Here is a 27,737-nt window from a genome sequence, read left to right on the forward strand (position 1 = left end):
TATTCTGTTGAGCTGCTACCCTTGCATCTCTGGACATTTCTGTAAATTGCCTTAAATCCAAGATGCCCACCATAGGAATTTGAACATTTAGTTTTAAATAAATAACCATTTATTGTAGCTCAGAACAAATGTAATGCATATGTTGATATGCAGGTTTCCCAGCATGACAAAAATATAATTTTCTTTGGGAATGTCTGGTCCTTCCTGTTTGTTCCAAAATTGGGTAAGTAGAACCGAATAACAACATTAGTTAGAAGAAACGTTTTGTAAAAAAAAAAAAAAAAAAAAAAGGCACAGGCAACAAACAAATCTTACTTAGCACTGCTCTACCGATTTAAAATTAGCAGACTTCGTTTTATGTTTCCTCCTTGATTAAAAATCGGTAGAGCAGTGCTTAATATTTGTTTGTTGACTGTGCCTTTTACAATAGATAATCTTGATGACCATAAACTATCTATATATACACTACCTTTGTGAGGTAGATGGAAGAATTTCATAGAAAAGGTAGTATTGTATCAAGTAGCTTGGTCCGTGGGACATGTATGAGACATCTCGATGTAAATTAAGTCGGGAAACTGTGAGCTTTTGTGTTACATGTCACCACACGGGGGTGGTGCTGTGTTAAATTAGGTAGGGTTTAAAGATAATTTCTCCCAGTATGTGATTGCCCTCCATGACCTTTTCCTATGTTTTTGCATTTCAAGACCGGCGATAAAAAGGGATCACGTCCTTAAAACAACAACAACCGAGTTCCACGTTCTGAGCAGGCAAGAAACCCCACCCCCAGGAAGGACAACGAGCAAACTACGCCGCTGGAGTGGATGATTAATGGGCATGACATCAGAGAGGAAGATTGAATTAGGATCGGAGTAGGGACACGAAGCAGGAGCAAAAAAGGGAGGTTCTGTGAGGAGCACGATTGAGACCGAGGCTCTGGCCGGCCGCTCTCGACACGACAGAACAGGCAGCGTGAATCCCATTGTTCGTTTGTGTGAATTTGCTCGCGTGATGGAGCACGAAGCTGGCCATTGACTGTTCAGCTGGGTCATGTGAGACCGAGCCTCAGAGATTCGTGTTGGGTCATCGGAGAAGAAGGTGGCACCATTTTGCAGAGGAGCGGCGTCGGCAAGTGCGATCATGAAAAGAAGCTGCACGGTGGTTTCTGAGCCCTGGTGTTGAATATCACCGCCCAAACTACCTTCCATACGTTTCCCGTCCAGAGAGCAACTGGGCGCCATTTTGGGTGCATTTTCCTGCGCAGTGACGACATGATGTGGCGAACATCAAACTCCTCAAACTCATCTCTGGGCACACAGCTCATTGTTGGGAGAAAGGGAGGATTATTCTTTTATTTATTCTGTCCCCTTGTCTGTAGTAAAGGCTGTGTGGCGTTGCCTCAGATAGAAATTTAGGTTACCTCACTTTTCATTATTATCCCGTTTTGATTTATTTCCATCATAAACATTTGATTTCTATTTATTAAACCCCTATTTATTGACTTTGCTTGTTTTGTCTAATTGTTGTGGGTTAGAGTATAAACCCTCACCCTTCATCCATGTGCCTCTGTCTGCTACACGTCCTTGCCGCCCTCCAGTCCCACGCATGCCATTAATCTCCAAGGATCACGTGTTTGCCTCCAAAGGAGAAAACCGTTTGGCAATCTTTTCAGGTTGGTGTTAACCGCCCCGTCCACAATCGGGTCAGGGAAATTAATTTAACCCCCTGGACATGACAATATTATATTTATTATTGTGGCGGTTGGGATTACACATTTTTAAAGAAGAAGAAGAAGGCGCTTCCAACCAAAAGTAAAAAACAGATCGACTCCGCTAATTTGAGCAAAAAAGCGAGAGCAGACCCGGTCTCAGGTGACGTTTCACCAGCTTCACAGCCGGCTTCCTCAGGCACAATGGACCCTGAGCCTTTATTTCGATATGACTGCTCATTTCTGGTAACGTACTGGTGCTCAAGGTCAAATTGAGGAGTACTTTTTTTAAATTTTATTTTGCAAAAGCAAAATAAACATCAAATCACATCATTGATGGGGTGTTCTGTTGTTTTTGTTTTTGTTTTTACTTTCACATGATCTGGTGTTGTATGTGTGTGAACGAGCATGAGTTTGCACTTGTTGTTTTTGTGTTTCCAGGGCATGAACATGGCTGGTTTTGTGTCCGGGTTGGACATGATGAGGTGTTGGTTGTGCGAGTGTTGAGGTTCTCAATTGGTGTTGTGTGCATGCGGATGTGGTGTTTGGAATTGAGTGTTGTTTGCTCACCTTATCCATCTGCTTGCACCATCCAGTTTTTGCCATTTGCATCAGTGGTGTGTATTGTGTGGGTATGTCCACCCTCTCCCCAGTTAGACCACCCTCCCAGCAATTCACGTGCCATGCTTCCAATATCAAACTGTGTCATTTGTTGGATATCGAGTCGAGGACACGGGCCCCATTAAAGTCAAATGTGTGGCTGGATTGCAGGAAATGACGTGCTATGGCTGACTTGGTCACCTTTCAAAGCCTAATTGCTCTATCATGTTCATGTAGCCTTAGTTTTAAATTTCTTCCAGTTTCACCAATGTAGAATTGGTCACAGTCTTTACATGATGAATGGTAAACGACTCCAGATTTATAACCAGTTGGTATTGGGGCCTTTAGTTTTGACATGACATTACAGATGGTACGTAGAGGCTTGCAGGCTTCATCAATCCGTGCGCCACGTACTATCCTGCCAATCCTTTCAGAAAAAGCCTGGTAGTATGGCAGTACACAGTGCCCACGTGTGTCTGGCTCCTTGTGTTCTGTCCTTTTTGGTTCTTCCAATGTGGGGAGTATCCCCTTGCTGGACCCATTTTTGAGCAGGACTCCTCCAACTAATCTGATTTCTTTCATTGCCTCAGCTTTGGATGATGACACCATCCATGCCCGACCTGCCAAGGTCCATGCTACACTGCGTTTGTGGGAGATCTTGAGTTAAAATCCAGTAATCTTCTGGTGTGGGTTGGCTTCCTGTAAAACCGAAGTCTTTAGGGAGCCGTCAGGCTTATGGTGAACCTCCACATTAAAAAATGCCAAATTGCTTTCTTTTTCGGTTTTGATTGTGAAGTTAATGCTGGGGAATACCCAGCCAATTTGCCCCAATTGGTGGTCTACCATGTTTGTATGCACAATGGAGAAGGTGTCATCTACATATCTGTTCCAGTACTGTGTGAGCCAATTCTCAAGAGACTCAAGTGTCTTTTAGTTTGAGTTCCTCCATCACCAAATTAGTCACAACAGCAGACCGGTGAACCCATAGCTGTGCCCAAATATTTGTCGGGAGTGTGCACCATCATAGATGAAGGTTGTGCTGTTCAGACACATCTCCAGCAAGCCAGCAATATCTTCAGTTGTTAGTTTGCTGTTTTGACAAGCCATTTTCCAATCGTTTGAATGTTTCAACCGGTTGAGTGTGACGCTCACCGCTAGATCGACTGGGATGTTGTTGAAAAAGGAAACCACATCGAAAGATACCATAGTCTCATCATCTTCGATTCCAACCTCTCTTATCCTTTTGACAAATTCACCACTATTCTTAACTATTTTATCAGTCTTTCCTACAAGTCTGCCAATGATACGTGCTAGAAAGCCTGACAATCCGTAAGATGGTGCATTAACGAAGGACATGATGGGTCTCAGGGGGACATTGTCTTTGTGCATCTTGGGAAGACCATACAGTCTGTGTGCTGAACCAGTACAGCAGTAAAGCCAATTGTAGTCCTGGTTGCCCAGCCTGCCTGCTTGTTTTAGCATGGACAATCGTGTGTTCAAGGACAGTTTTTGCTTCGGAGTTGGGTCATCAGGTAGTTTTTGAGAAGTTTTACCATCTTCCAGTAGCGATATGACTTCACCATGATATGATTCCTTCTCCATTACTGCCACTGCCTTGCCCTTGTCTGCTGGTACAAAGATTAAATTGTTCCTGTTTCTCAGATTTTTCATGGCCTTCAGCTCTCACGTGTAAGTAGAAACCAAAAAAAGAGAAGAGCACCCCCATCAATGATGTGAGTTGAGGATTTTTTTTTTGCTTTTGCAAAATTAAATTTAAAAAATGACTCCTCCATTTGACCTTGAGCACCAGTATGTGACTGGAAATGAGCAGTCATATTGAAATATAAACCGGACACGTGCCGATGCTCGGGGTCTATTGTGACTGAGGAAGCTGACTGTGAAGCTGGTGAAACGTCACCTGGGACCGGGTCTGCTCTTGCTTTTTTGCTCAAATTAGCAGAGTCGATCTCGTTTTTACTTTTGGTTGGAAGCCCCTGCTTCTTCTTTAAAGAAAAATAAAATAGAATGACATGCAGTTTGTGTCCTACAGTATTCAAGTATATCATATATCTATAATTCCAGCAGTGTGTGTGTGTGTGTGTGTGTGTGTGTGTGTGTGTGTGTGTGTGTGTGTGTGTGTGTGTGTGTGTGTGTGTGTGTCTGTCTGTGACCGCTGTTTCTCGACGTCCGATCTAATTGAAACTTGCCAGGAATATTGCTGGGGACCCGTGGATGTACCTTTTCAAGGTTTGATATTAATCGGACAAGTGCTTCCCAAGTTATGGCCATTTATTTACCAACCAATGAAAGGACACGTTGCTGCATAGGCGTGGCTGCGTAGGACACTGCGCGGTCTGCCGATGATGATGTCACGTGCCGTGCCGGTTACGATCGGGCTCGGTGCCTTAGTCACCGTGGCGTAGGAGTGGCAATGGTCAATGGCAGCGAATGTCATGGCAAGCAAAGACAGGGAGGTAAACTTGATTTTAATTTGGATTTTAATTAACTCTGTGTGTGGAAGTATCACAGCAGTTGTTACTTCAATGCAAGCGATAATTCGTGGAATGCATGTGAACATTCCGTACGGGCACGCACCACTTCCGGATAGTGATGACTTAATGTATTCTAATAATTTCTCGATTTCTTATGCGCATTTATAGAGAAACACAATGCCCCAATCCATTCGTTTACGAGAGCGAAGGAACGGCCTGTGTAGTTGTTTGAAAGTTTTTTTTGTTGTTTTTTGGGTGGTTGCACGTACGGATATGGGCACGCGAGAGCGAAGGAACGGCCTGTGTGGTTGTTTCTGGCTTGCAGTTTAAAAGTTTTTTTTTTTTTCACGTACGGCCACGCACGTACAGGCACGTACTAGTTAAAGTTAAATATAATAATGATGTAAAGGTCATATAAATTAATTATTTCCAGTTTTACTGCCATTTTCCAAAGCATCTATTACACCACCCAATCTAACACGTTATATTAGTTATTCGTGTCTGTTGTATGTGTCCTTTATGACATCCTTATAAAGAATAAGTTTCATGTTTGGAATGATTTTCAATTTTTTGGACTACCAGACAGGCAGACAGAGTAAAAAAAAATAAAAAAAGATCTCACTTCTCTCTGCGCATGTGCAGTGAGGACAAATTCAGAGCCAAGGTGTGGTGAAATGGTAGACTTGTCTTCCAATACATGTTCTGATCGTTGTTAAAAATATAACATTCAATTTAAGTAAGTTGTTCCTCAATCATAAACTGACAATCATAAATTGATAAGACAGATAGACAGACAGACATGAACCAATTGCTTTCCCCTGCTTTTTGCTTCGTTTGTGTGGGGTAAATATATATATATATATATATATATATATATATATATATATATATATATATATATATATATATATATATATATATATATATATATATATTCCTCAGGGTTAATTGGTTGATTAGTTATATAGTAAAATACATGTTTGGAGTATATGTATTGTAAACCGCAAAATAGGCTTGTCAAGACAGTGTTGAGCAGAACCTTGTCCCTCCTCATTGGTAGTTTTCACTCCTCAATGTGCCTATTTCTGATTTATTAATTTTATTAATACCGTTTTACCCTTTCTCCTCACCAGTCTAATGGCTAACAGCTTCGAGCCAAAGAATACACATTTTCTTTTGAATCGGGCCAATTAATGGTGTGCTCGAGCTGGACAAGCGAAGACCCTGCCTGATGACATCACACAAGGGATCGTTTTGAATTGGGTTTGAGAGTGACGGAGTTCACCACAAACAAAGACACATATAAAGTGATAAAAGAACGACAGGTTTATGGAACAGTACGGGGAAATTATTTGGCTGTTCCTTCCTGCTGAACCATGCCCACTGCTTGGCTTTGATGCTCGGCAGGTCTGAACGTGCTGCTTGTCCCTAATTTTGTTTCAATTTTTGATTTTACCTTTTTCTAGTTAAAAGCGGCACAGTCATAATGATGAAGACCAGTGGACCAGAAACCCGTCCATGGATTAATTTCCAAGGAATGGGCTGGCATTGATAAAAACAAAAGTTGGCTGGCTGACCTGCATATCACAGTGTAGCAGCTGACACACTGCTTGTTTGCAGAGGGCAGTTCTGTGTCTCACTGACTAGAGCATAAGGTATAAATAAATACTGTACCCTAAAAAATATCAAATAATTTACCCCAGTAATGACTGGGATGAAATAACCGCAGAGCGAATTGCCTAATCAGTCAAAAACAGCTGCATGCTGGCAAGCTCGTTGCAATTTATTAACCAACCCGTGGTTCCACAACAAAAATATGAATACATAGTACAAATATAGTCAACAACCATGTCATCCTGTATTCCTACACATAGTTTTTTTTCAACCTGCATAAATCCTCCTCACTTCCCCCTCTCCCCAAATCAACCCTTTTCTTGCGGCTAGTTACTCCTATTTCCTCCCATCCCCTCTCTCCTCTTTTGACTCTTCATTCATTTACTTGCTTGTTGTGTCCACCTGTTGCCTTATCCCCCCCAATGTCAGTCGGTTGCCCTTTTGTCCTCTGTCACCTTGCTTTCCATAAGCCTACAGTATATTCCAAAAAAAGCTGTGGGAAATGATTAGGTCAGTGATACAGTATAATTGGGTTTTTACAATGCATAATGCTGAGGCTTTCTTGCTTTTGGCATTCCACATGCTCGGATCCATCCACCCATTGGGACCATACACTGTGCAGAGCGTTGGTGCTGCCTAAGCAGTCTCCTTGGCTATTGGGCACAATCCTGGATAGGTCGCCACTCCGACACAGGAAATGCTTGGATGCTTGTAACGTTTACGTTGAATGGTTTGTTCTGCACTGTCACTGCAGATCTCCCAACTTGTAGTAAAACAGATATGGTGGTTGAATGGTCACACACACATTTGAAGTTGCCTGTTTGTCAATGCTTTTGTTTTGGTGTCGCTTAGTTTGAGTGAAAAAAAATTGTGACTGTACGCAGCTCTTTTGGACGATTTGGCCAACACACACACACACACACACACACACACACACACACACACACACACACACACACACACACACACACACACACACACACACACACACACACACACACACACACACACACACACACACACACACACGGATGCAAACATTTGTATATCCCACATTAAATTGAATCTCCATAACATTTGTTGTCATCTTTAATGTCAGGTGTGCATCCCTCTTAGTGTGGTTGGTCTGTTACATGATTATATACATCCCTGATGTGCTATTGAACACAATGAGCCAGACTCAGAGATGCTTTTTTAATCTTGTCAATGGATACAAGGTTCCAGACTAAATTAACGTGTTCGGATGTGTTTTGAACTGCCTTTGAGGTGGTAACATAACCCAGGTTGTAATCAGTAGGCTTTCCTTGTGATTTGTGCTTCACTAAATGACTGCCACTGACTGTTTTATCAAAGTGACAATGAGGATAAGCTCTTATGGTATGTAAGATACCCCGATGGCTCAGCATCTCAAACAGCCTCTGATAGTCGAGTCTTGCACCAGCCTTCTCGTGAGAGTATGGGTGGGCAGGGTGGTGGGGGGGGGGGGTTAGGGGAGTGGAAGGGTGTTGTTCTCATTAATAGGTGTAAAGGTGAAAGGTGAATCACTGGCACATTGAAACCAGCTACTTTGGGCAGATAGCGCTCATTAACCTGAGTAAGCAGATCATCTCAAATAATGAAACTGAATTCAAATCTGCCACTGCCTTGTGGTTCAGGTTTTGAAAGCAAAGGTGAAGGGTTTAATGAGGTAAAGGCAGCAAACCTTTTAAAATGAGGTGCAATTTCCATTCTTTAACCCATGGGTCACCGTTGGGAAAGGTGTACTACCCCATTTTAGCCTCCAGATCAGGGTTACGTGAAGCCATGGGAGCAGGTGGGGGGTGGCCACGTATTTTCAGGAATAGCTGCATGGCCTTCATGCTAGGCAGGTGATTCTCTCATGGAGAACAATGGCTATGATTAACTGTCTAGTATAGACACTGCCCGGAAGAAGGCAATGGCAAACCACTTCCGTATATGCCAAGAAAACAATCGTGATCAGAAATCTGAGAGATAAAGCTATGGTGCTGGATGATGAGCCTCCCAGGTTTGAAAGTATCAAATTGGTACTGGGGAAGAGCAAGATGTTTTGATGAGTAGAACTGGCCGTTATGATGGGACTGGATGAAACCCACAAGGAAATCCAGTCGCCGAGGTCACCAGAACTGAATGTTGAACTCTGAGCTTCTCAAAAGTCCACAGAATTGGGACATGGAATGTAAGATCGATGAATCAGGAAAAAGTTAGATTGAATTACGAGAGACATGTCAAGTACAAAAACCGAAATTTTGGCCATAAGTGAACTTAAATGTAATGCTTTGGGGCAGTTTCAATATGACGATTGTAAAGTGTTCTTTTTTTAGTCACAGGACCTGTAAAGAAAATGGAGTGGCAGTGATTTGAAATAAGAATACAGCAGAGTTGATACTAGGATACAATCTGCTCAATGATAGGTTAATATTAGTGTTTGAAAGGACATCCAGTGAACATCACCATCATTTAGAATAAGATATATGCCCAAACTTCTGCAGCAATTTAATAAAATATGGAGGAAATTTACAGGAGCTGGTGGAACAGGTGCCTGGAGGAGATGTTTTAATTATTATGGGAGACTGGAATGTAATATTGAAGAAGCAGGAACATCAGGGATTGAAGGAAAGAATAACTTTGTATCCAAAATGAACCAGGCAAGCAAATGCTGGAATTATTTGTCGAGAACGATCTCATAAATGCAAAACACATGGTTCAAAAAATACAAACACACGTTGTACATTAGTATTTCACCTGATGGGGAACATATAAATCTGTTGGAAGAAGCAATAAATATTGCAGAGGAAGAAGAGAGATGAAAAACACAAGCTAGGGAAGACAGAAAGAGGTATCTTAACGATTCATGCAGAGAGATATAAAGTGACACCAGAGAAGGAAGAACAAGAGATCTTAAAAAAAAAGGATCAGAGAGATCACCGGAAAGTTTAGGTCAAGGAATGGGGTCCTAAAGAGTACACAGGAAAAGGCATGACAGAAGAAATACAGGTGAAAGAAATATGGAAGGACGATACTAAAGCTCTATAGTCTATACAAACGAGATAGCAATATATGATGGCAACTGTCAAAGAAAGAGTATGACCAAGAACCAATAGTGATAGAAAGTGAGGTAAGTAGAGCCTTGGAAGAACTGGCAAACGAAAAAGCAAGAGAATGTTCAAATCACCGAACCATTGCCTTGATTTCACAGGTAGCAAGATAATGTATTACTAAAGATCATTCAACATAGAATAGAATAATTCATTGAGTGAGAAATTCCCGTTGAGCAAGAAAGTTTCAGAAGAGGAAGAAGTAGGTACTGGAGATCAAATTGCAAACCTGGGGTAGATCATCGAAAAAGTAAGATAGTATCAAAGGAAGGTGAATCTGTTTTAGAAATTACAAGTAAAAGTACCCGTCGCTCCGCTGACAGATTGAATCAAAAGACAACATGTTGTTTGTCACAAAAATTCTGCTCTTTTCACTCTATCATCTGCCTGAGGTCATGTTCCATCCGCATGGAAGTCAGCTAACATCACCTTCATAAACAATCCTTGCTGCTTATATATGGCGTGAGCAAAAATCACTTCCGCTTCGCTGCAAAGCTCCGTGTTGGATACTTTGGTTTGAAAGCATCCAACACTGAGCACTCACATGGTGACAATGTCTTGCGTGAGCAGAAGCACTGAGAGTCACTGGTTTGCACATCCACCAGAAGTAAAAAAACAATATAATCACAAACTATTCAGTCAATTCCATCACCGAGAAGTCGAAGCAGTCTCAGCAGTTACATTATTATTATTATAATAATAATAATTATTATTATTTTTATACCTTGTCGAGGCTCGTATGAGAGCGAACACACAACGCACAGCAAGGAGGGCATGAGACAAGAGGGGCGGGAGTGGTAAGGACAAAGCAGTGGGGAACAGAGACATTAGATCTGTGGAAGGGAGAGGGATGGGGTGGGGAACACTGAGTATACAAGATGGACATTACAGGGACTTTCAGGAAGGAAAGCAGGGAATTTGAAGGAGGTGGACTTGGGTGGATTATCGGCGGAAGAAAAGATAGAGGATTTGGATGGGGGATGAGAAGAGGATGGGGGATGGTGAACAGCTGTTTTGAATGCCTGGAGGGAAGAATGGGATTGAATCGAGTGGGGGAGTTTATTCCAAAGGCGGGGAAAAAGAGGAATGAAAGCGTGAAGGTGAGCAGTGATTCGTGATTTTGGTAGTTTTACCAGAAGGGGGTTGTTGGCGGACCTTGAGCGCCCTGCGGAAATGTGGAGGGGACAAATCGCAGAGAGAGCAGGGGGGGGCGAGGTTGGAGAGGAGATGGTAGAAGGCAGAAAGACCACCGAGCAGCCTGCGGTGAGAGAGTGAGAGGCCCAAAGACTCATCCTCAATGATCCGAAATGCCTTGGTTTCCACAGCGTGAAGCCGAGAAAGGTGGGAGACAGGAGCACCAGCCCAGAGGGGAGAGCAGTACTCCATCAAGCTACAGACGAAAGCTTTGTAAGTAGTCAGGAGCTCAGGTGGGCTGAGGAAGGACTTTGCACGACGAAGGATTCCCAGTCGGCGACTGGCTTTGGAGGCGAGGTTTGAAATGTGGCTTTCCCAGGAAAGGTCACGTCAGATAGTGAGACTCAGAAGCTTGAAAGAAGACTTCTTCCAGAGGATTGTTGAGAAAGTGGATGGGGGGGGGGGTTTCAAAATGGTCCTTTCGGAGAGACATAGTGAGATTGTGAGATTCGTCCGGATTGAAAGACATGTTTCACGTGTTGGACCAGTTTGTGATTTTACCCAGATCTGCTGTGAGCGAAGAAGCTGCTGCATGCCGGTCTGAGGGATGACAGATGGTACGGCAGAGGGTGGAGTCATCAGAAAAGAGATAAAGAGGATTTTCCAGAGAGTCGGAGAGATCATTGATGAAAAACAGAAAAAGAACAGGGCCCAGAATGCTACCTTGAGGAACTCCAGCCTGCACAGGAAGAGGGGATGAAAGAACTCCATTTCGGGCCACACGTTGACTGCGACAGGAGAGGAAGTCTACGAGCCATGAGTGGAGATGGCCTTGGATACCATAGGAAGAGAGTTTGGTGAGCAGGGCAGGGTGCAAGACCATGTCAAAAGCACGCGATATGTCTAGGGACATGGCTTTGATTTCATGTCCGGCATTGAGAACCTCCATCCATTGTTGGGAGAGCAGAAGCAGCATATCCAGGGTAGAGTGACCTGGTCTGAAACCAAATTGATGATCGGAAATCAAGCCATTGGAGAAGAGGAAGGATTTAATGTCTGAAGCGATGATGGATTCCATAACCTTGCTGATGATTGACAGAAGGCTGATTGGTCTGTAGTTGCAGAGATCTGTTTTTGCACCTTTTTCTGCAGGGCAGTGATGTTTGCTGACTTCCAAGCAGATGGCAGATGACCTTGAGCAAATGAGAGGGTGAATAGAACAGAGAGAGAGGGTGAGCAAGAGCAGAATAACAGGTTTTTAGAGCACGTGGGCTGATGCCATCTGGACCAGTTGCAGAATCTGAGTCGAGGTTTGACAGCAAGCTCTCCACCTTGTCAGGAGAAAAGGACACAGAGTCCAGGGACAGTTGGGTGCGACTGGGTAAGGTGGGTACAGAAAGTGATGGGTTTTGGACACAATATTTAGCTGCAAACACCGAATTTAGGCATTCAGCCTTTTCACGTGCGGTATCAGCAGTGCAGCCATTTGAGGTAAGGGAGGGGATGTAGGGGGAACATACACCAGAAACAGATTTGATTAGTTGCCACCAGGATTTGGAGGAGAAGGAGAGGTTTGAAAGTTCGGACTTGAGCTTAGAAAGATGTTGTTTTCTGACTCTCCTGAGGGTAGATCCACACTTGTTCCGAGCTATATGGAAGGAACTGAGATTACCCTTCAGTTGGGTTTGCTTTCCATGAGGCAAAGGCAAGTTGTTTCAGGACAACTGCCTCGCCACAAGCTTCAGTGAACCAAGGGCGGGAGGAAGGGTCAGACAACTGAAGACGAGAGGGGATAAATCTGTGCATGAGGGAGAGACATGACCGCCACATGACATGACCGAAACTGGGTTTCATTGAAAGAATTCCCAGGATGAGTTGATGTTGGAGAAAGTAGCGAAAGGAGACCAGTCTATAAGTTTGACGGTTGCTTGGAGACCCTGCCATTCGGCTTGAGTGAAATGGCAGACTCGACGGCGGTGAGGTGGTTCTCTGATAATAGCCAGAGAGACGTCCACTTTGAGAAGGACGTGGTCAGAAGAACCGATTGGAGCGAAGGAAGAGCAGCAGATGTTTTCAGGGAAATTTGTCAAAATCAGATCCAGAAGAGATGGAGTACCATTGGTTGAGATCCGGGTCGGGAAGTTGACCGATTGAGTCAGTCCCAATGAGTCGCAGAAAGCTTTTGCTGAAGTGCCATGACAGGTGAGAGAGGTACCCACACCTAGCCAACTGGCATGATGACAATTGAAGTCGCCACATATGAGGAAGAGAGAATTTGAATGAGAAGATAGGAGTTGGTCCATGTTTTTGGATAGTGAGATGTAAATGGAGTCATCACTGTTAGGTGGACAGTACAGTACACATATAAACATGAGGTGGGAGTTGAGGGGAAGCTGCAGCCAGAGGTATTCCTGGGGGTGTGGGGGAGTGAGAGCAGTGCATGGAGAGTGATGAATAGAGTCTTTGATGAAGAGAGCAACTCTTCCACTGGGACGAGGCTCAGGTCTGTCATACCGGAGGAGGGAGTAACCAGGGAGAGATACTTGGGAGTCAGACACGTCTTGGGGGAGGAAAGTTTCTGTTAGGCAAATTATGTCTGGTTTGTCAGTGGCAACCTGTTTGGAAAGATCTGAAAGGTTTGAGCGAAGGCCCCGGATATTTGAGGTCAACACTGTTAATGAAGAGGGAGGGCAGAAGGCTTTTGGTGCAGGGGGTGGGGGGGAGGGGAGGACAAGGGACAAGGGGGGGAGGTAAGGAGAGTTGTTGAAAGAGTGTGGGGGATTGCAGAATAGCTCGGGGAGGGGCCGAATGAGGAGGAGAAAAGGCTCTGTGGTGCTGGGGGAGAGGATGGACAAGAGAGGGGGCAGAAGGCAGTTGAGGATTTGAGGAGGTGGAGTGAAGAGATGGAGGTGAGAGGGCAGTGGAGGGATGCAGCTTTGTGGATGTGAGGGTGGGGGGGCAACTTTGAGAAGGGTGAGTGAGGGGGTTGAATGGTGGAAGAAGGGTGAGGAGGGAGAGTTGAGGGAGAAAAGTGAGTTGGGAGTTTTTGAGAGGTGAGAGGGAGGCTTGGAGGGAGAAGAGTGGGATGGTTGCTTTGAGAATGAGGGGTGAGAGGGGTGAGTTGACACTGAAGTTGGAAAAAAAGAATGGTTGATGGAAAGCGAACATTCATAGCAAACTGGGTTTTTTTTTTAAAGTTTTAGGTTAGAGATGCGATTTAACACAATTCTTGATAGATGCAATAAAGGCGAATTCAGAGAATGGAGAAGAAACGCTGTAACAGTTGGATTTTTTAGGCAAGGTATGAAGGAAAGGTCGAATTGAGAGCAGTCTGTTTAAATAGTAGAAGAGTAGTGCATTATGATACAGTAAAGAGTACCACACGTGTGAAAGAGGAAGATGAAGCATTATAAGAGATCGTTTATTATTATTATTATTAATGTTTGAGAGAGTTATCATCAGATTAGGTCATGGAAGTGTTGTTGAAAAATCGTGAGGTGAATGGTGAAATTGGATCGGTAAACGCAGGGGGTGTAATTGTGTAAAGAGATCACGTGGTTATGGGAGAAGGAGGTGTATTGTCAAAAGTGAAATTATTTATTTTAAATAAGGATTGCGTAACGTTTTTTTTCATTATTATTATTGTTTGAGAGAGTTTTCATCAGATTAGGTCATGTACGTGTTGTTGAAAAAAATTGAGAGGTGAATGGTGAAATCAGATCGGTAAACGCAGGGGGTGTTATGAGATCACGTGGTTATGGGAGAAGCACGTGGTTATGGGAGATGTATCGTCAAAAGTGAAATTATTTATTTTAAATAAGGATTGCGTAACATTCGGAAAAGGTAAGGTTAAAGTAAAATCGTGGAAGTGTGTGGTGAATTTGGAACGGTAAACGCAGTGTGAAGCTGCTGGGTCGATGAAAAGTACTAGGAAGGGGGGAGAGAGAGAGAGAGAGAGAGAGAGAGAGAGAGAGAGAGAGAGAGAGAGAGAGAGAGAGAGAGAGATATATATATATATATATATATATATATATATATATATATAAAAATATATATATATATATATATATATATATATATATATATATATATATGGTTTCAGAAGGTGTAGAGATCGAAAGGATACAAGGAAGATTATTATTTTTTGATGTATTTTTGAAGAACAGGTAAGGTTCGGGAATGGAAGGTTGTCGGAATAAATCGTGAAGGTAATGGCGAGAGAGGGTCAGCTCAGTACAATAAAGATGGTGTGCCGGCAGGAGGAAGAGGAAGAAGAAGAATAAGGATCGAGGCTCATGAGTGTGTAAGGAGAAAGGTAGTTTGTTTGTTTTTTGAAGGGGGATTTAAGACAAGAAATAGAATGTTTATTTGGGAGGGATGGGGGACGTTGGGAAAGTGGGGAAGATTGAAATTGAAGGTAATGGGGGGAAAATACAAATAAACACCGTACACCGAGGGAAAGGATGGGTAGGCCTCAAGCACCCGGTAAGACAAGGTCGACGAAAACTAATTATGCTGTCAAAGGACATTGTGGTGAATTGAGGTGAATTGAGGGACATGACGCGGGATCACATGTTGTGCGTCTCGCGTATAAGGGGAGGTCTCCGCGGCACGGGGTGATTGTCCCCGGGGCATTGCCATTTACATCGGCTGTTCACTTGGTGCTCATTGACTGAAGGTGCTCATTGACTGGTGAGAATGGAGATTATATCGAACTCCGTGCTTACGCGGATTTATTCTGCGATGATTAATTGCACATGTATACGTTACTGCTTATGTACTCCTAGCTGAACCTGTATTCCCCGGTGTGCCCGTAGAAGCGGCTCCAATCAAATGGAATAAAGCCTAAACTCTGAAGGTTCTTCTCTCGCTCTCATTTCAGACATTCTGAGCAAACTCCATAAATACTCCACACTTTATTAGAACAAATTCCCTTACAAATGGAAACTGGCACTCCTTACTAATGCTTCCATGTTCTTTTCATGTATATGTGAGGAAAACAGAAGAACGCACTCACATGGTGACAATGCTATGTGCTAGCAGAAGCATGAAGTTTCACGGGCGGTGTATAGACTCAGAGTTGCTGGTTTTCACACCTATCAAAAGTAAAAAAAATAATATAACTAAAAGCTATTCTGTCCAACATATAATTTCCTTTTCATTGATTTTCTTCCCCAAATAACCTTAGCAGTCTTAACAGTTACTCAAGACTATTATGCAGAATTTCGTTTGGAAAAGAGTGGGTGTAGAGGGGGGGGGGTATTTAATTATATCCTTCATCAGGCAATCCTCGGCCACCTCGCTGCCTGGGGTCTTAAGGCGTTTCCTGGGTAATCTTACTGGGGTCTGAAGCTACCAGTTTTTTTTGGCCTGCTCAACCTTACCTTGACTTGGAACACGCCACAATGATTTCTTAATGACAAAATTGTTGTTTTCACTTTCCTCACTTGTATTATCGAATGCCTGTTCATCAAAGCTATGAATTGCTGGGTGCATTGTAATGCTTATAAACACCTGGAGACACCAGCGTTCGTGGCTTGATACTTAGTGCGTCTCCGGGAGGTGTATGTTTAATGTGTTTCTAATTTCGTGCCAAACTAGCCATTTCTTTACAATTGTTTCGTTGGAGTGCTTGCTTGAGTGCTTAACCCACTTGGCGAGCGCCCTCCAAGCTGCTTGGTTGGTTGTTTCGATAAAAGTATCCGTGCTCTTAAAGGAACATCGATTGGACAGACGTACATTTCCGCCGTGTTGAGCCCTGCGCTGAGTGCCGCGGGAGGTGTCTCATCCACTGAAAATGTGCAATTTTATTTTTACAGGATATCGTTTTGTTTAACCTTTTGTGCAATCTCCTTATATAATCCACCCCTCACTTCGACATCAATACATATATAAAAACAATGAGGTCCATCCGACCAGGTGTTTGCCGTGATCTGGTTGTGAAGGTATAGAGTATAGATTGACATTTTGTGTTCTGTGCCTTGATATATTTTTAAATTGAATTTTGCGAATTTCCCACTTGAATTCCTCTTTCAAAGAACTCTGTTTGAAGGTAAATCTTTGTGTCTGTCGTTTTTATGTATTTTATGCATGTGGACATATATAAACTGCATTACCATCACGGAAGTGTGTGTGTGTGTGTGTGTGTGTGTGTGTGTGTGTGTGTGTGTGTGTGTGTGTGTGTGTGTGTGTGTGTGTGTGTGTGTGTGTGTGTGTGTGTACGTGTAATTTGCTGCTGTTGCCTGCTATCTCCACATGTGGGTGGGTTTCAGGAGGTTAAACGGAGACCTGCCAGGTGTGTGTGTGTGTGTGTGTGTGTGTGTGTGTGTGTGTGTGTGTGTGTGTGTGTGTGTGTGTGTGTCGTTGATTGGTATCTACATATGTGGGTTTCAGAATATGGAATGGAGTCCTTCATGGGTGGGCTCAAAGTATCCACCTTCATTTTGGTAATAGGTCACAATTCACGGACCGGGCTGTGAAGTTTTCTGTTTTCAAAGTTTTGTGCCGAGGGCTCTTCAGGATCGTCACTGAGCCCAGGACGGCTTCCAACTGTGGTTTGTTTGTAGTGATTTTCCCAGGGATGGTTTTTAATATCTCTGTGAGGTTCTTCTTTATCATTCCCATGAGGTTCTTCATCATCACTGATACAACTTTTGCATTCTTCAGCTTCCAGGATCTTTTCACTTCATGCTTGACATCTTGGTGTTTTGTCATTTTCTTGATTTCTCCATTGTTAGTCCAAAATCACTGCTATTAACACCTCACTTAGCAATGCCTTCTTCTCTTTTTTTTTGTACCTCAGTGTGATATCTGGTTGCAATGCTTTGTTTTCGATGTTCGTTCACGCCCGATGGGACCATTAGGTCGCTCGTGAGCGGTACTTCCATGTTTTCAGTGATTGCTTTTGGTTCATTTTTCCACAAATTTTGTGGAACTGGAATATCAAAGTTTTTGCAGATGTGCCAGCAGATTACTTTACAAACTCTGTTGTGTTATGTGTACAGCTGTTCTGACACTTTTTTTTTTCGTTTTTTGTCATTAAGCATCACATATCATTCTCTTTGCTAATGCCACCTCCACCCCTGACCTGTCGTTTTTTTTTTCCTCCGATTTCCCACCCTTTTCTCTCACTCTGTCCCCTCCTCCCCCTTCCTCATAAAATGCAGCACTCTTCTCCCACACCTCTGTCGCTCTCTCGCTGCCTCTACGTGTGTGTGTGTGTGTGTGTGTGTGTGTGTGTGTGTGTGTGTGTGTGTGTGTGTGTGTGTGTGTGACCACTAGCTCAAAGTGACAGAGCACGAACCACTTGCTCATGGTGACGGAGCATGAACCACACGCTCTGAATGACGTGGCGCAGCAAAAGTGTCCACAGTGAGTGAAAAATTCACTCAGAATGTCGTAGCGTGGTACTGCTATCGACAATGGGTGCTCGGCAAGTGGCTTAAGCTGTTCATCGGTTCAGGGTCCACACAAACGTTATAACTTTTATTTTAAAACGTCATTTTTTTTTCTTTTTTAAATCAGATTTGTTTTGATTCCCTGCAGAGCACCTTGTGAAATCTCTGAAAATATAGACACAGATCTGGCAGACACTATGAATAGGCATTCCCTCTGGGGAACGGGACGCTATGTCAAGCAGTGAATGCATTAAATCATATAGCTCAATGAAGCTGGTTAATTTTGGCACATTCCTAAATTTTTTGTTCACTCAATGTAATTCTCCAAACAGTAGAAAAAGATAAGTTTATTGTTCTGCAAATTTCACTCTTGTGTATGTATGGAGAAGGAGGGAACATAGCCTTGCTTGCTTAAAGTAAATAAGTACATAATAAAAACAGAACAAAAATACATAATAAAAACAGAAATGAAAGCAGCTTCCTTTTCAGACTCGTTATTTCTTTAAATTATCAGATTTCACAACAGATTTTGACACTTATTTAGTCTGGACGATATCCGATCCTCAAAACCGAAGTAATATTTTGATGATACACTTTAATTAGTCCATGAGAGTCGATCATGGAAAATCATGAAATCGCTCCAAGCTCCTAATTTGAAAACCAGAGTACTTACAAAAGCGATGTATTCAGCGGTTCGCAGCCATGATGAACAGGCATTCGATAATATGAGTGAGGAAAGTGAAAAAAATAAACATCATCAAGCAATTATTGTGGCCTGTTCCAAGTCAAGGCATGGTTGAGCAGGCCAAAACACATGGCAGCTTCAGACCCCAGTGAGGTTACCCAGAAAACTCCTTAAGATCCCAGAGAGCGAGGTGGCTGAGGATCACTTGATGAAGGATATAATTAAATTATGTCGTTAATTATCTTCAAAAGGGGTGTGTTATTTCACCCAAAGCGCCAATTTTCACTTGCACTTCCTTTGAGTTTTCTTAGCTTGCATGCAAAGTTACAGGTTGCTCGTTTTTATTGTTTTGAAGTTATGGAGGAGATACACTGATAATCTCTCACTCTCACTCTCTCTCACTCTCACATTGACATTTATTATTATAGATGTCCAAGTACTGCAAAACGGTATGTTCCAAAAACCTCCAGTTTTGCAGTACTTGGACATATTAATTATGGTGGTATATAAGACTGCTTCATCCGCGCTAAACTTCTGGATTTTTTTTTTTACACGACCTTTAAAATCATTATTTAAACGAGTACGTTACCCGTCCCATGGACGGGTGGCAGAAGTGGTGGTGGTCACGTGATTTTGTGGTCCTTCGTAGTTCGGAGATCTGCAGTCATGATTTCGTTCCTTTTTCACGTGCCTTCTTTTTCTAAATGAGGCATTGATTTTATGGGGTTGTAATTGAAGATAGTCATGCAAGACACCAAATATGTTGTCATAGCATTTTTTTGAAAATGTACAGTAATAGGCAATAATGAGCGAGTATGTACCTTTTCGCTTGTGAGCTAAAAAGTATAGCGATACAGAGTCATGTATACTAAGGACAATATAGCTGAGTGTTGTGGACTGTTGACGCTTTGTCTAGGAGGAGATAAGAAACACTTAGCTCCATTATAGTATAGATTTCAATTGAATTATACACTTGAACACTGCATGGAGTAAGATGTTTCTATGTACTCTCTAGTCTGTTAAGTTTTTGTCTGTTTTGAAAATAATACCGATAGCTTTGTTACCAGGGAAAACCTGTGTATAGATGTATTGGTCGTTTCCAAACCTGCTTTGGAAATTCTTCCATGTTCAAAGCATCACCAAAAATGTATTTGTGGTGGTTATCTTGGATATATGCCAATCTTATTATCATCACTGTGCCAGGGTAGCATCCATTTGAATCGGACTCAGCACATGTGGAAGCTTTAGAAATGACAATAAAACAACGTAATACCGTAAACAGCGTTAACGCTGACAGCAACTCAACAAAGTCCAGAGTGATGTTGTCTCACAGCCTTGATCGAGAAAATGGTGGCTCAATCAAATTTTAAGAACAGAATCCTGATTATAGTGTAGAAGAGACAATGTGGACCCACATCTTTTAGCATGCATTTGGAGGAGACAACTACATAGAGCTTTAGCAAAAATGTTAATTGTCCCACTCCTCTTCCACATCACCACCAAAATATATTCCATTCATTCCCTTTCCTTTCTTCTCTATCTCCCCCCCCCACCCCCTAAACCGAATCAGGTTTTCCTTTGTTGTTTTTTTCACTTCCTAACATCTAACTTGATTTTCTCCCCCTTACCCCTTCCTATTATACATTCCATTTTTCTCACTTTAATTCTTATCTCAACATACTTTGTGTGTTTTATTGTACATTATATCTTAGGATCCAACAAGTTTCATCCTATAATGTGTTTTTTGGATTACTGCCCCATGATTCTCACCACTTTCATTCATGCCTCTAGGTCCTGGCTGTAGTACAAGGGCATTCTCTGGCAACTGAAAGTCTCCTCTGTGAAGCAGAGTTGCTGTCCAATTCCACAGGTAAAAATAGAATGGCATCCCACCCCACATCCCAATGCTGGGTTTCATTCCGGTATATGCAGAAGTGTTTAAAGATGTGTTTCATGCATGAGTATTTGTCTATCTATCGCTAATGTCATAAATGTAATGTCATAGCTTCTCGGCACGTGTCTTTAGGACTTGTACAATGAGTTTTGTAATAATTTCAAATATACATAATTCACTTATCCTAATCCACAACATTTTTCTGGAATGTTTCTTTTTTTATGATCCCAACCCCATTATCCAACCCCCCCCCCCCAATTATAGATGGGATGGGGAGGTGGGTGGATAATGGCCCTTTATAAAGCCCCTTTCTAAATTGCAGATGAAGGTAGAATTTGAGGTGCTACCTGTTGGTCACTTATACTCCTTCAAAATGATTGTGTCAAGTTTGAAATTTGCCTATGGTAGTGGCACACAATGGTCTTCTTTTTCTAAAATACTCTGAGATCTTTATTGTCAACAAGCCTCAGCTAAAATACGAGACAGCTGGTTTCATCTCCAAAAAAGGAAGGAATATTCTATCATCCAATGATGTTCACATATGATAGATTCATATCATATTTAGTTATACAGTGTCAAAAATTAAATGCTGACTAAACAGCTCATAGGCAATTATGCTACCATTGAGTTATCCTGAAAAAGGTTAATGCAAATGGCAGTGTAAAAAAACAGAAATGAAAGCAATTACATTTGCTTGTAAAATGCCTGTATTGAAAATGTTTTACTTTGTTTTTTTTCATAGACCCTGATTTAAACAGGGGTCTTGAATTTACGAATGATTTCTCATATGTAAGCCTGTAAATCATTTGAACAGCCCTGAAGATAGCTCTTTTCATAATATTTAAAGAGCAATGTACACTTATTTAAAATGCAAGCCTTAAATTGAACGACCTCTTCTGAATGATATGTTTTAAAATACAGAATAAGTTCAAATTGATTTATATTGTGAGAAGCATAGCCTTATAATCCTGCCACTGGTGCTGTATAAGGGTTAAATGAAAGCACTTTTGTCTTAATGAGGAAACAATTAAAACTTGCTCAATTGGTACTGAGATGGGGTTTGAGGAGCAGGGGTCATTTTTTTGTCATGAATATTATTATATATTGTGAATAATCTTTTTTTGAAAATTCATGAATCGATCAAAATGAATGTAATGTAACAATAATTCCCACCATACTCAACTTGCCCTTTTATTGTTAAACATTCCAAATAGCATTATATAAATCATGTGATTTCCTCCAACAAATTTGAGGTGTGACTGTCATCCACTATCATTATTTTTTTTATTCAATTCAATTCAATTCAATTTCAGTTTTGTTCAAACTTAAATAGAGAAGAAAATAAAATTTGAAAAAACTGAACAAATTATCATCTAAATTACTCTTTTATGCAATTTACAGTATGATGCAGGACTTAAGTCAGGTTGAATAATCTGGAACAAAATGGTCAAATAGAAATAACTGTAGTACCATATACGGCACTATTATGTCATCAGTAAGTACCTCGACTGCCAATGAGAAAAATGAAAGCACATTTTTGCACGGATGCCAGATTCTCAATTTTTTTTTTTTGCACACATCCTAATTGTTCAGCTCTTCCACTCACCTCATGTCCTTCTGGATTAAAAACACTGTTAACTTCATTAGAGGTGCCAGAAAGAATGCTACGTTTGCAAAACATTTTTTTTTTTTACACATACAGTGCCATGCCAGAATAGAAATGAACATGCCTGATTGCAAATAAGCTTTAATTTAACCCTATGTGATACAAACGCAACCAAATGGACTACATACTGGCAGCATGTAATTTCCCACACATACTCGATGACATTCAGTCAGGACTTGGTGGTGCGCAGGGAGGAAGTACTCCTTTCCAGGCAGAGGTGGCTTTGAGTCCTGACTGAATGCCATCGAACACATCTTGGAACATGGATCAGGACCTGCAGAAAAGTTTATTTCTGTCAAATGGTATGCAAGATATACAACAAAATGTATTATAGATTTAGCAGTCTAGATAAGGAAAATGCCATGCCGAATACAATTGTTTAGAAGCCTTCATGGGTTCAAGCACCATATGATGCCAAAGGAATACTATCAGATATTAATACATGTATTTGGTTGTGTTTGCAACACAGATTGTTAAAATAATGTATGTCTGCAATCAGTGATATTGATTTTACTCTGGCAAGACAGAGTGTAAAACCCATACATTTTCTCCTTTCCTCTGTTTTCTTCTCTCTTCTCTCCAACTCTCTTAACCTTCTTTTATCACATTTACCTCCTCTCAGCCTTCGCTTTATTAATTTATTTTTTATCCTGCACTTGCGAAGCGAAGAGCAGGGTTAAGCGATCGGTAGCATATGTGCATATGTCGTACGTTGTACATGTCTGCATTTTTGTTAAGCGCGTACATCGAAAACCGTTCAGTGGAGGAAATTGAAACTTTACCACATGTTACATGACCATGTGATATAGCGGTCACTCTTTTGAGGTCAACATAGGCCAAAATGTCAACATGCATCAAATTTCGAAAATTGTCAATTTTCATCCGATTGACCTCAAATTTGGACAGCATTTTCAAATCACCTCACTGAATTCAACCGTCAATTATGTTTGAGGTCAACATAAGCCAAAGGGTTAACATAGGCTAAATTTCTGAAATCTTCAATTTTCATCTGAGTGACTTGAAATTTGAACAGAATTTGCATATCAGGTCACTAAATTCAATCACCCATTATTTCTGAGGTTAACATTGGCCAAAAGGTCAACAAAGATTGAATTTCTTAAATTGTTAATTTTCATCCAATTGACTTGAAATATGAACAGACATTTCATATCACCTCATTGAATTCAACTACCAATTATTTTTGAACTCAACATAGGCCAAATTTCTGAAATCCTCAATTGTCATCCGATTGACTTGAAATTTGAACAGGATTTTCATAAAAATTACCATCATGTGTCATGTGGTCTGGCAGCCATATTGTATCTAAGGGAAAATCTTTGAAAATATTCATAGGAGAAACCGCTTAATCGATCAATGCAAAATTTAACTAAATCATCAACTACCCATGGAAAATATGGATAGATGAAGATGACATCATCAGTCATGTGGTCTGGCAGCCATATTGGATGAAAAAAAAAACCTTAAAAAACAAGAGTCCTTATCAAGACTGTGCGGGGTAATTCCATGAATACCATCTAGGTTTCATTGTATTCCCTACCTTTGCTTCCATAAATATGTGAATGACATAGAAATAACTTTTTCTCAATAATTAAATGAACACTGTCGCAGTATCCCAATTGTTTTTTGGTGGATTTATTTGATATCTTTTATTTCACTTATCACTATCGGTGGTCATCAACTATCTCAAACACTCGCTAGTTCACCGACAGAGAGACGGCGCGCACCCCTTGCGGTTCTGTTGGAGGTAGGATCTCTCAAGCTCAAGCTCTCGTTCACCGGTCGTGCCTCACCCTTATTCACCCTGTCTCGGGGGGGTGGGGCTCCGCCCTCCCCGCTCTCCCTCACTGGACGGTTTTGGCGCGTAGAATCGCTCGTCGTCCTGTCATTGGCCAAAAGGAGCGGCAAATCTGTCGATTGGCCCGGGGGCATGGTGATGCCACGCGGACCCCTTTCTCCCCGTCACGGGATCTGATTGGCTGAGCGGCGGCCACCCTACCCGTAGCACGCTGATTGGTTGAGGGCCGCCGCGAGGCTCCTCCTTGAACTGCGACACGCACGCAGTCAATGGCGTCGGTATGAGGAAGCGAGGTGAAGGCGTGTTGTTGACGTTGATGGTGGTGTAAAAATAAAAGAAAACCCTAACTATCAAGATAACTCACTGCGCAAGTACATTTAATGCAGGAGCTAACAGAGATTTGTACTACATCTCGAGTGCAAAAGGTTTGAGAGCTAAAGTCATTAGATGGTGGGATGGGGACCTCCGAATGGGCATTCTTAAGTTTTCCAATTGGTGCATTATGTCGGGGGCGCTGCTAAAGTAGCTGCCAAAATCCGTTTATAAGCTAAAGTCATTAGATGGTGGGATGGGGACCTCCAAATGGGCATTCTTAAGTTTTCCAATTGGTGCATTATGTCGGGGGCGCTGCTAAAGTAGCTGCCAAAATCCGTTTATATTACATTTTGAGTACATGAATCAAACTGGTGCCAAGAGTTTAATTTTGGCACTGTGATTACCGATATGTAATTCTTAAGTGACGGATTTGGTGCAAAACACATTTAACAACGCCCTAAAGGGGGCACCACTGTCACGTTTAAATCACATTTTGAGTACATTATTGAAACTTTGTAGAAATAATCCTTAGACCATCCTGATGAAGGATCAGTAATTCTTCAGTTTCAATTTTGGTGCAAAACCCATTTAAGAACGCCTAAAGAGGGTGCTATTTTTAGGACATTTAAATCACATCTCAAGTACATCAATGTAACTTTGTGAAAATATTCCTTTGACCTTCCTAATGCAGGATCACTAGTTCTTAAGTGACCCCTTTGGTGCAAAACCCATTTAAGAAGGGTTCAAATATCAATTATGGTCAAATTCCTGTGAAGAACTACTGATTTCCTTGTGCTGACCATCAAGAAGAGACTTGACTTGCAGCATATTCTCCAGTATCCATTAACTCCAGTACCTTTGTCAATGGCCAGTCCTGATGAAGTAATGGTAAAGACCGATAAAAGTGTTCTCTTTCATGTCTTGGAAAGTAAAGTAAAAGATATTGAAGAGAGGCCAGAGAAAGTCAGTGCTTACATCATAGATGACCAGTTCCTTTTGCATAGCTTGCCACCAAATTTGCCCCCCACATACGGAGGCTTAGCCAGGACTATTCTTAACCAGAGTTTAACATCGTCAGCCAAGCGCATACACATAGTCTTTGATGATTATCCTCAGCCTTAAATTAAGGATACGGAGAGAGACAGGCGGGGATCCGACAACAGAACTTTCTTCATCACAGGGCCAGAGCAGAGATGAGTACCAAGACATCTAAATGATGCCCTGAAATCCAGGTCCTTCAAAAAGCAGCTACCTATATCTATTGCCAATGAATGGCGGGATTCTTCATATGCAAGCATTTTGGGGGATCGTGAAGTTTTCCTGGATGTCCCGGGGGAATGCTATCATTTCCAGGTGAAAGAGGGTGTTGTACAGCGAGACACGGTGGATGGATTAAGGAACAACCATGAAGAGGCTGATACAAAGATTTGTCTGCATTCCTTATCAGCTGATTATGAGCATGGAAACATAGTGGTCAGGGCATCTGACACAGATATTGCAGTAATATTATTGTACCATTGCCATAAATTTCAGTCAACATTGTGGATGGATATTGGAACAGCTTCAAAAAACAACCGTCGTTACGTCAGCATAACTGCAATTTGTAATTAGCTCGGACCAGACCTTTGTGCTGCATTGCCGACTTTCCATGCTTTCACCTGATCGGATTATACGTCAGCGTTTCAGAAAAGGGAAGGTCAGACCTTTCAAAACACTGGAAAAACAACTTGACTACCAGAATTCTTTCAGAGTGATGGCAACAAACACTACAGATTCTAGCATGAGAGTAGCCCTTCAGAGGTTCACAGCCGCAATGTATGGAGCTAAGGATACCACAAACACCAGCCTGAATGAGTGTAGGTACGACAATTTCATGAAAGAATACGGACCGAAGGGAAATGCAAAAAACCTACTAGCAAATTTAAGGGGCGTGGATGCAAGTGGACTACCACCTTGCGAAGATGAGCTCAATACTCACATTAAGCGTGCTGCCTTTGTTGCCAACATGTGGGCAAGAGCAGATCAAAATCATATAGAGCAGCATCCCACTGAAGAAAATGGCTGGCAGTTAGTTGATGACCATTACAAACCGGTTTGGTTCGAAGGAGTTCAACTCCCCGAAAGCCTGATCCCAGAGACAGAGGAATTAGAAGCAATGGACGAGGAAGATGAGGGGGGACATGGAAATAGCATCATCATATGACGATAACAGTTCTGATGAGAATACCTAGAATCTTGTAACAGACAGGCAGACTGAGGCATAATTATACCAATAATAATAACTACTAGTGAACTCATAATTGTGGACGTCTTCACAGTATAGGAATATAACTTTTTCATGGCTGTATGCATATGACTCATCAGCAGTTTTAATGTTTTGTCTCGTAAGATGTAGAGATACACTGATATTTTAAAATTTAGCATGATATGGATCTGGACATCAAAAGAATTGATACATGACAAAAATTTTGTTTCCAAAGAGCAGAATGACTTCAAAGATATTCATGTAAGTGTTCTTTTGCAACATATACAGTAATCCCCCATTTCTCGCGGGGGTTACGTTCCAAACCTCCCCGCGCTAAGTGAAAATCTGCGATTAATGGATGCCTCCCCCAAAAATCGACTAGTCTGGTCTGGTCGGTTTGGCAGTGATTGGGTTTGAGGTGCCAGAGATCGACTAGTCTGGTCTGGTAGGTTTTGAGGTGCTGGGTACGAGCAGTTCTCGTCCAACGGCGGCAAACCTTTTTCCTTCCCGAAGCATATATCGAGCACCTTTACCTTAACCTTCTCCTGGAGCGTCCCAGGACCTTCCGTTGGCGCTTCGGTTCCTTGCCAGAAGCCTTAGAAAGTGCAGGGCGTTTGGGCGGCATCGTGGGGCTTGGAGAAAAAACGTAGAAAATATTCGAAGTTCACAAGCGAAACTTTGTCTCGTGCGTTGTGTGACTGGTCGAGCACCACGCGTTATAATTTATTGCTAAATAATTTATATTTTATATGTTATTACCGTGATGTACCAGGGGAATCAGCAGAAAAAATTAGTTACTTTCCAAGGGAAAACCCGCGATAAACCGGGGGAGCGATAGGTGAACCGCGATTAAGCGGGGGTTGACTGTAATTCGATACAAGTGTTTTACAATGGTAGCTACTTAGTAGATGCACGTCCTCTTGCCTAAAGTAGAAAAACTGTTTATTTTTTCATTTTTCACGATGCTTGTTCCATATGCACTGAATGTGTCGGGAAAATGACAAGGTCCAAATACTTTTACTGATCACTCGTGCTCCTCCAATGTATCGGTGCCATAT

At 41.9% G+C, this 27,737-nt stretch overlaps 1 protein-coding gene and 1 pseudogene across 1 annotated transcript in view; both read left to right on the forward strand.

The window, feature by feature from the left end:
- LOC147032421 (corticotropin-releasing hormone receptor 1-like) overlaps positions 1–27,737 on the forward strand; it is a 68,604-nt gene that overhangs the window by 4,596 nt on the left and 36,271 nt on the right. Inside the window, exon 2 of the mRNA XM_085870048.1 lies at positions 20,535–20,613. Within this exon, the coding sequence (XP_085726174.1) occupies positions 20,535–20,613 (79 nt within the window). The remainder of the gene's footprint in view (positions 1–20,534; positions 20,614–27,737) is intronic.
- On the forward strand, positions 25,299–26,637 carry LOC147032422 (uncharacterized; annotated as a pseudogene).

This window comes from Eptatretus burgeri, chromosome 2 (assembly GCF_056783735.1).
Source record: "Eptatretus burgeri isolate ZD-2024b chromosome 2, Ebu_testis_v1, whole genome shotgun sequence".
Taxonomy (NCBI): Eukaryota; Metazoa; Chordata; class Myxini; order Myxiniformes; family Myxinidae; genus Eptatretus; species Eptatretus burgeri.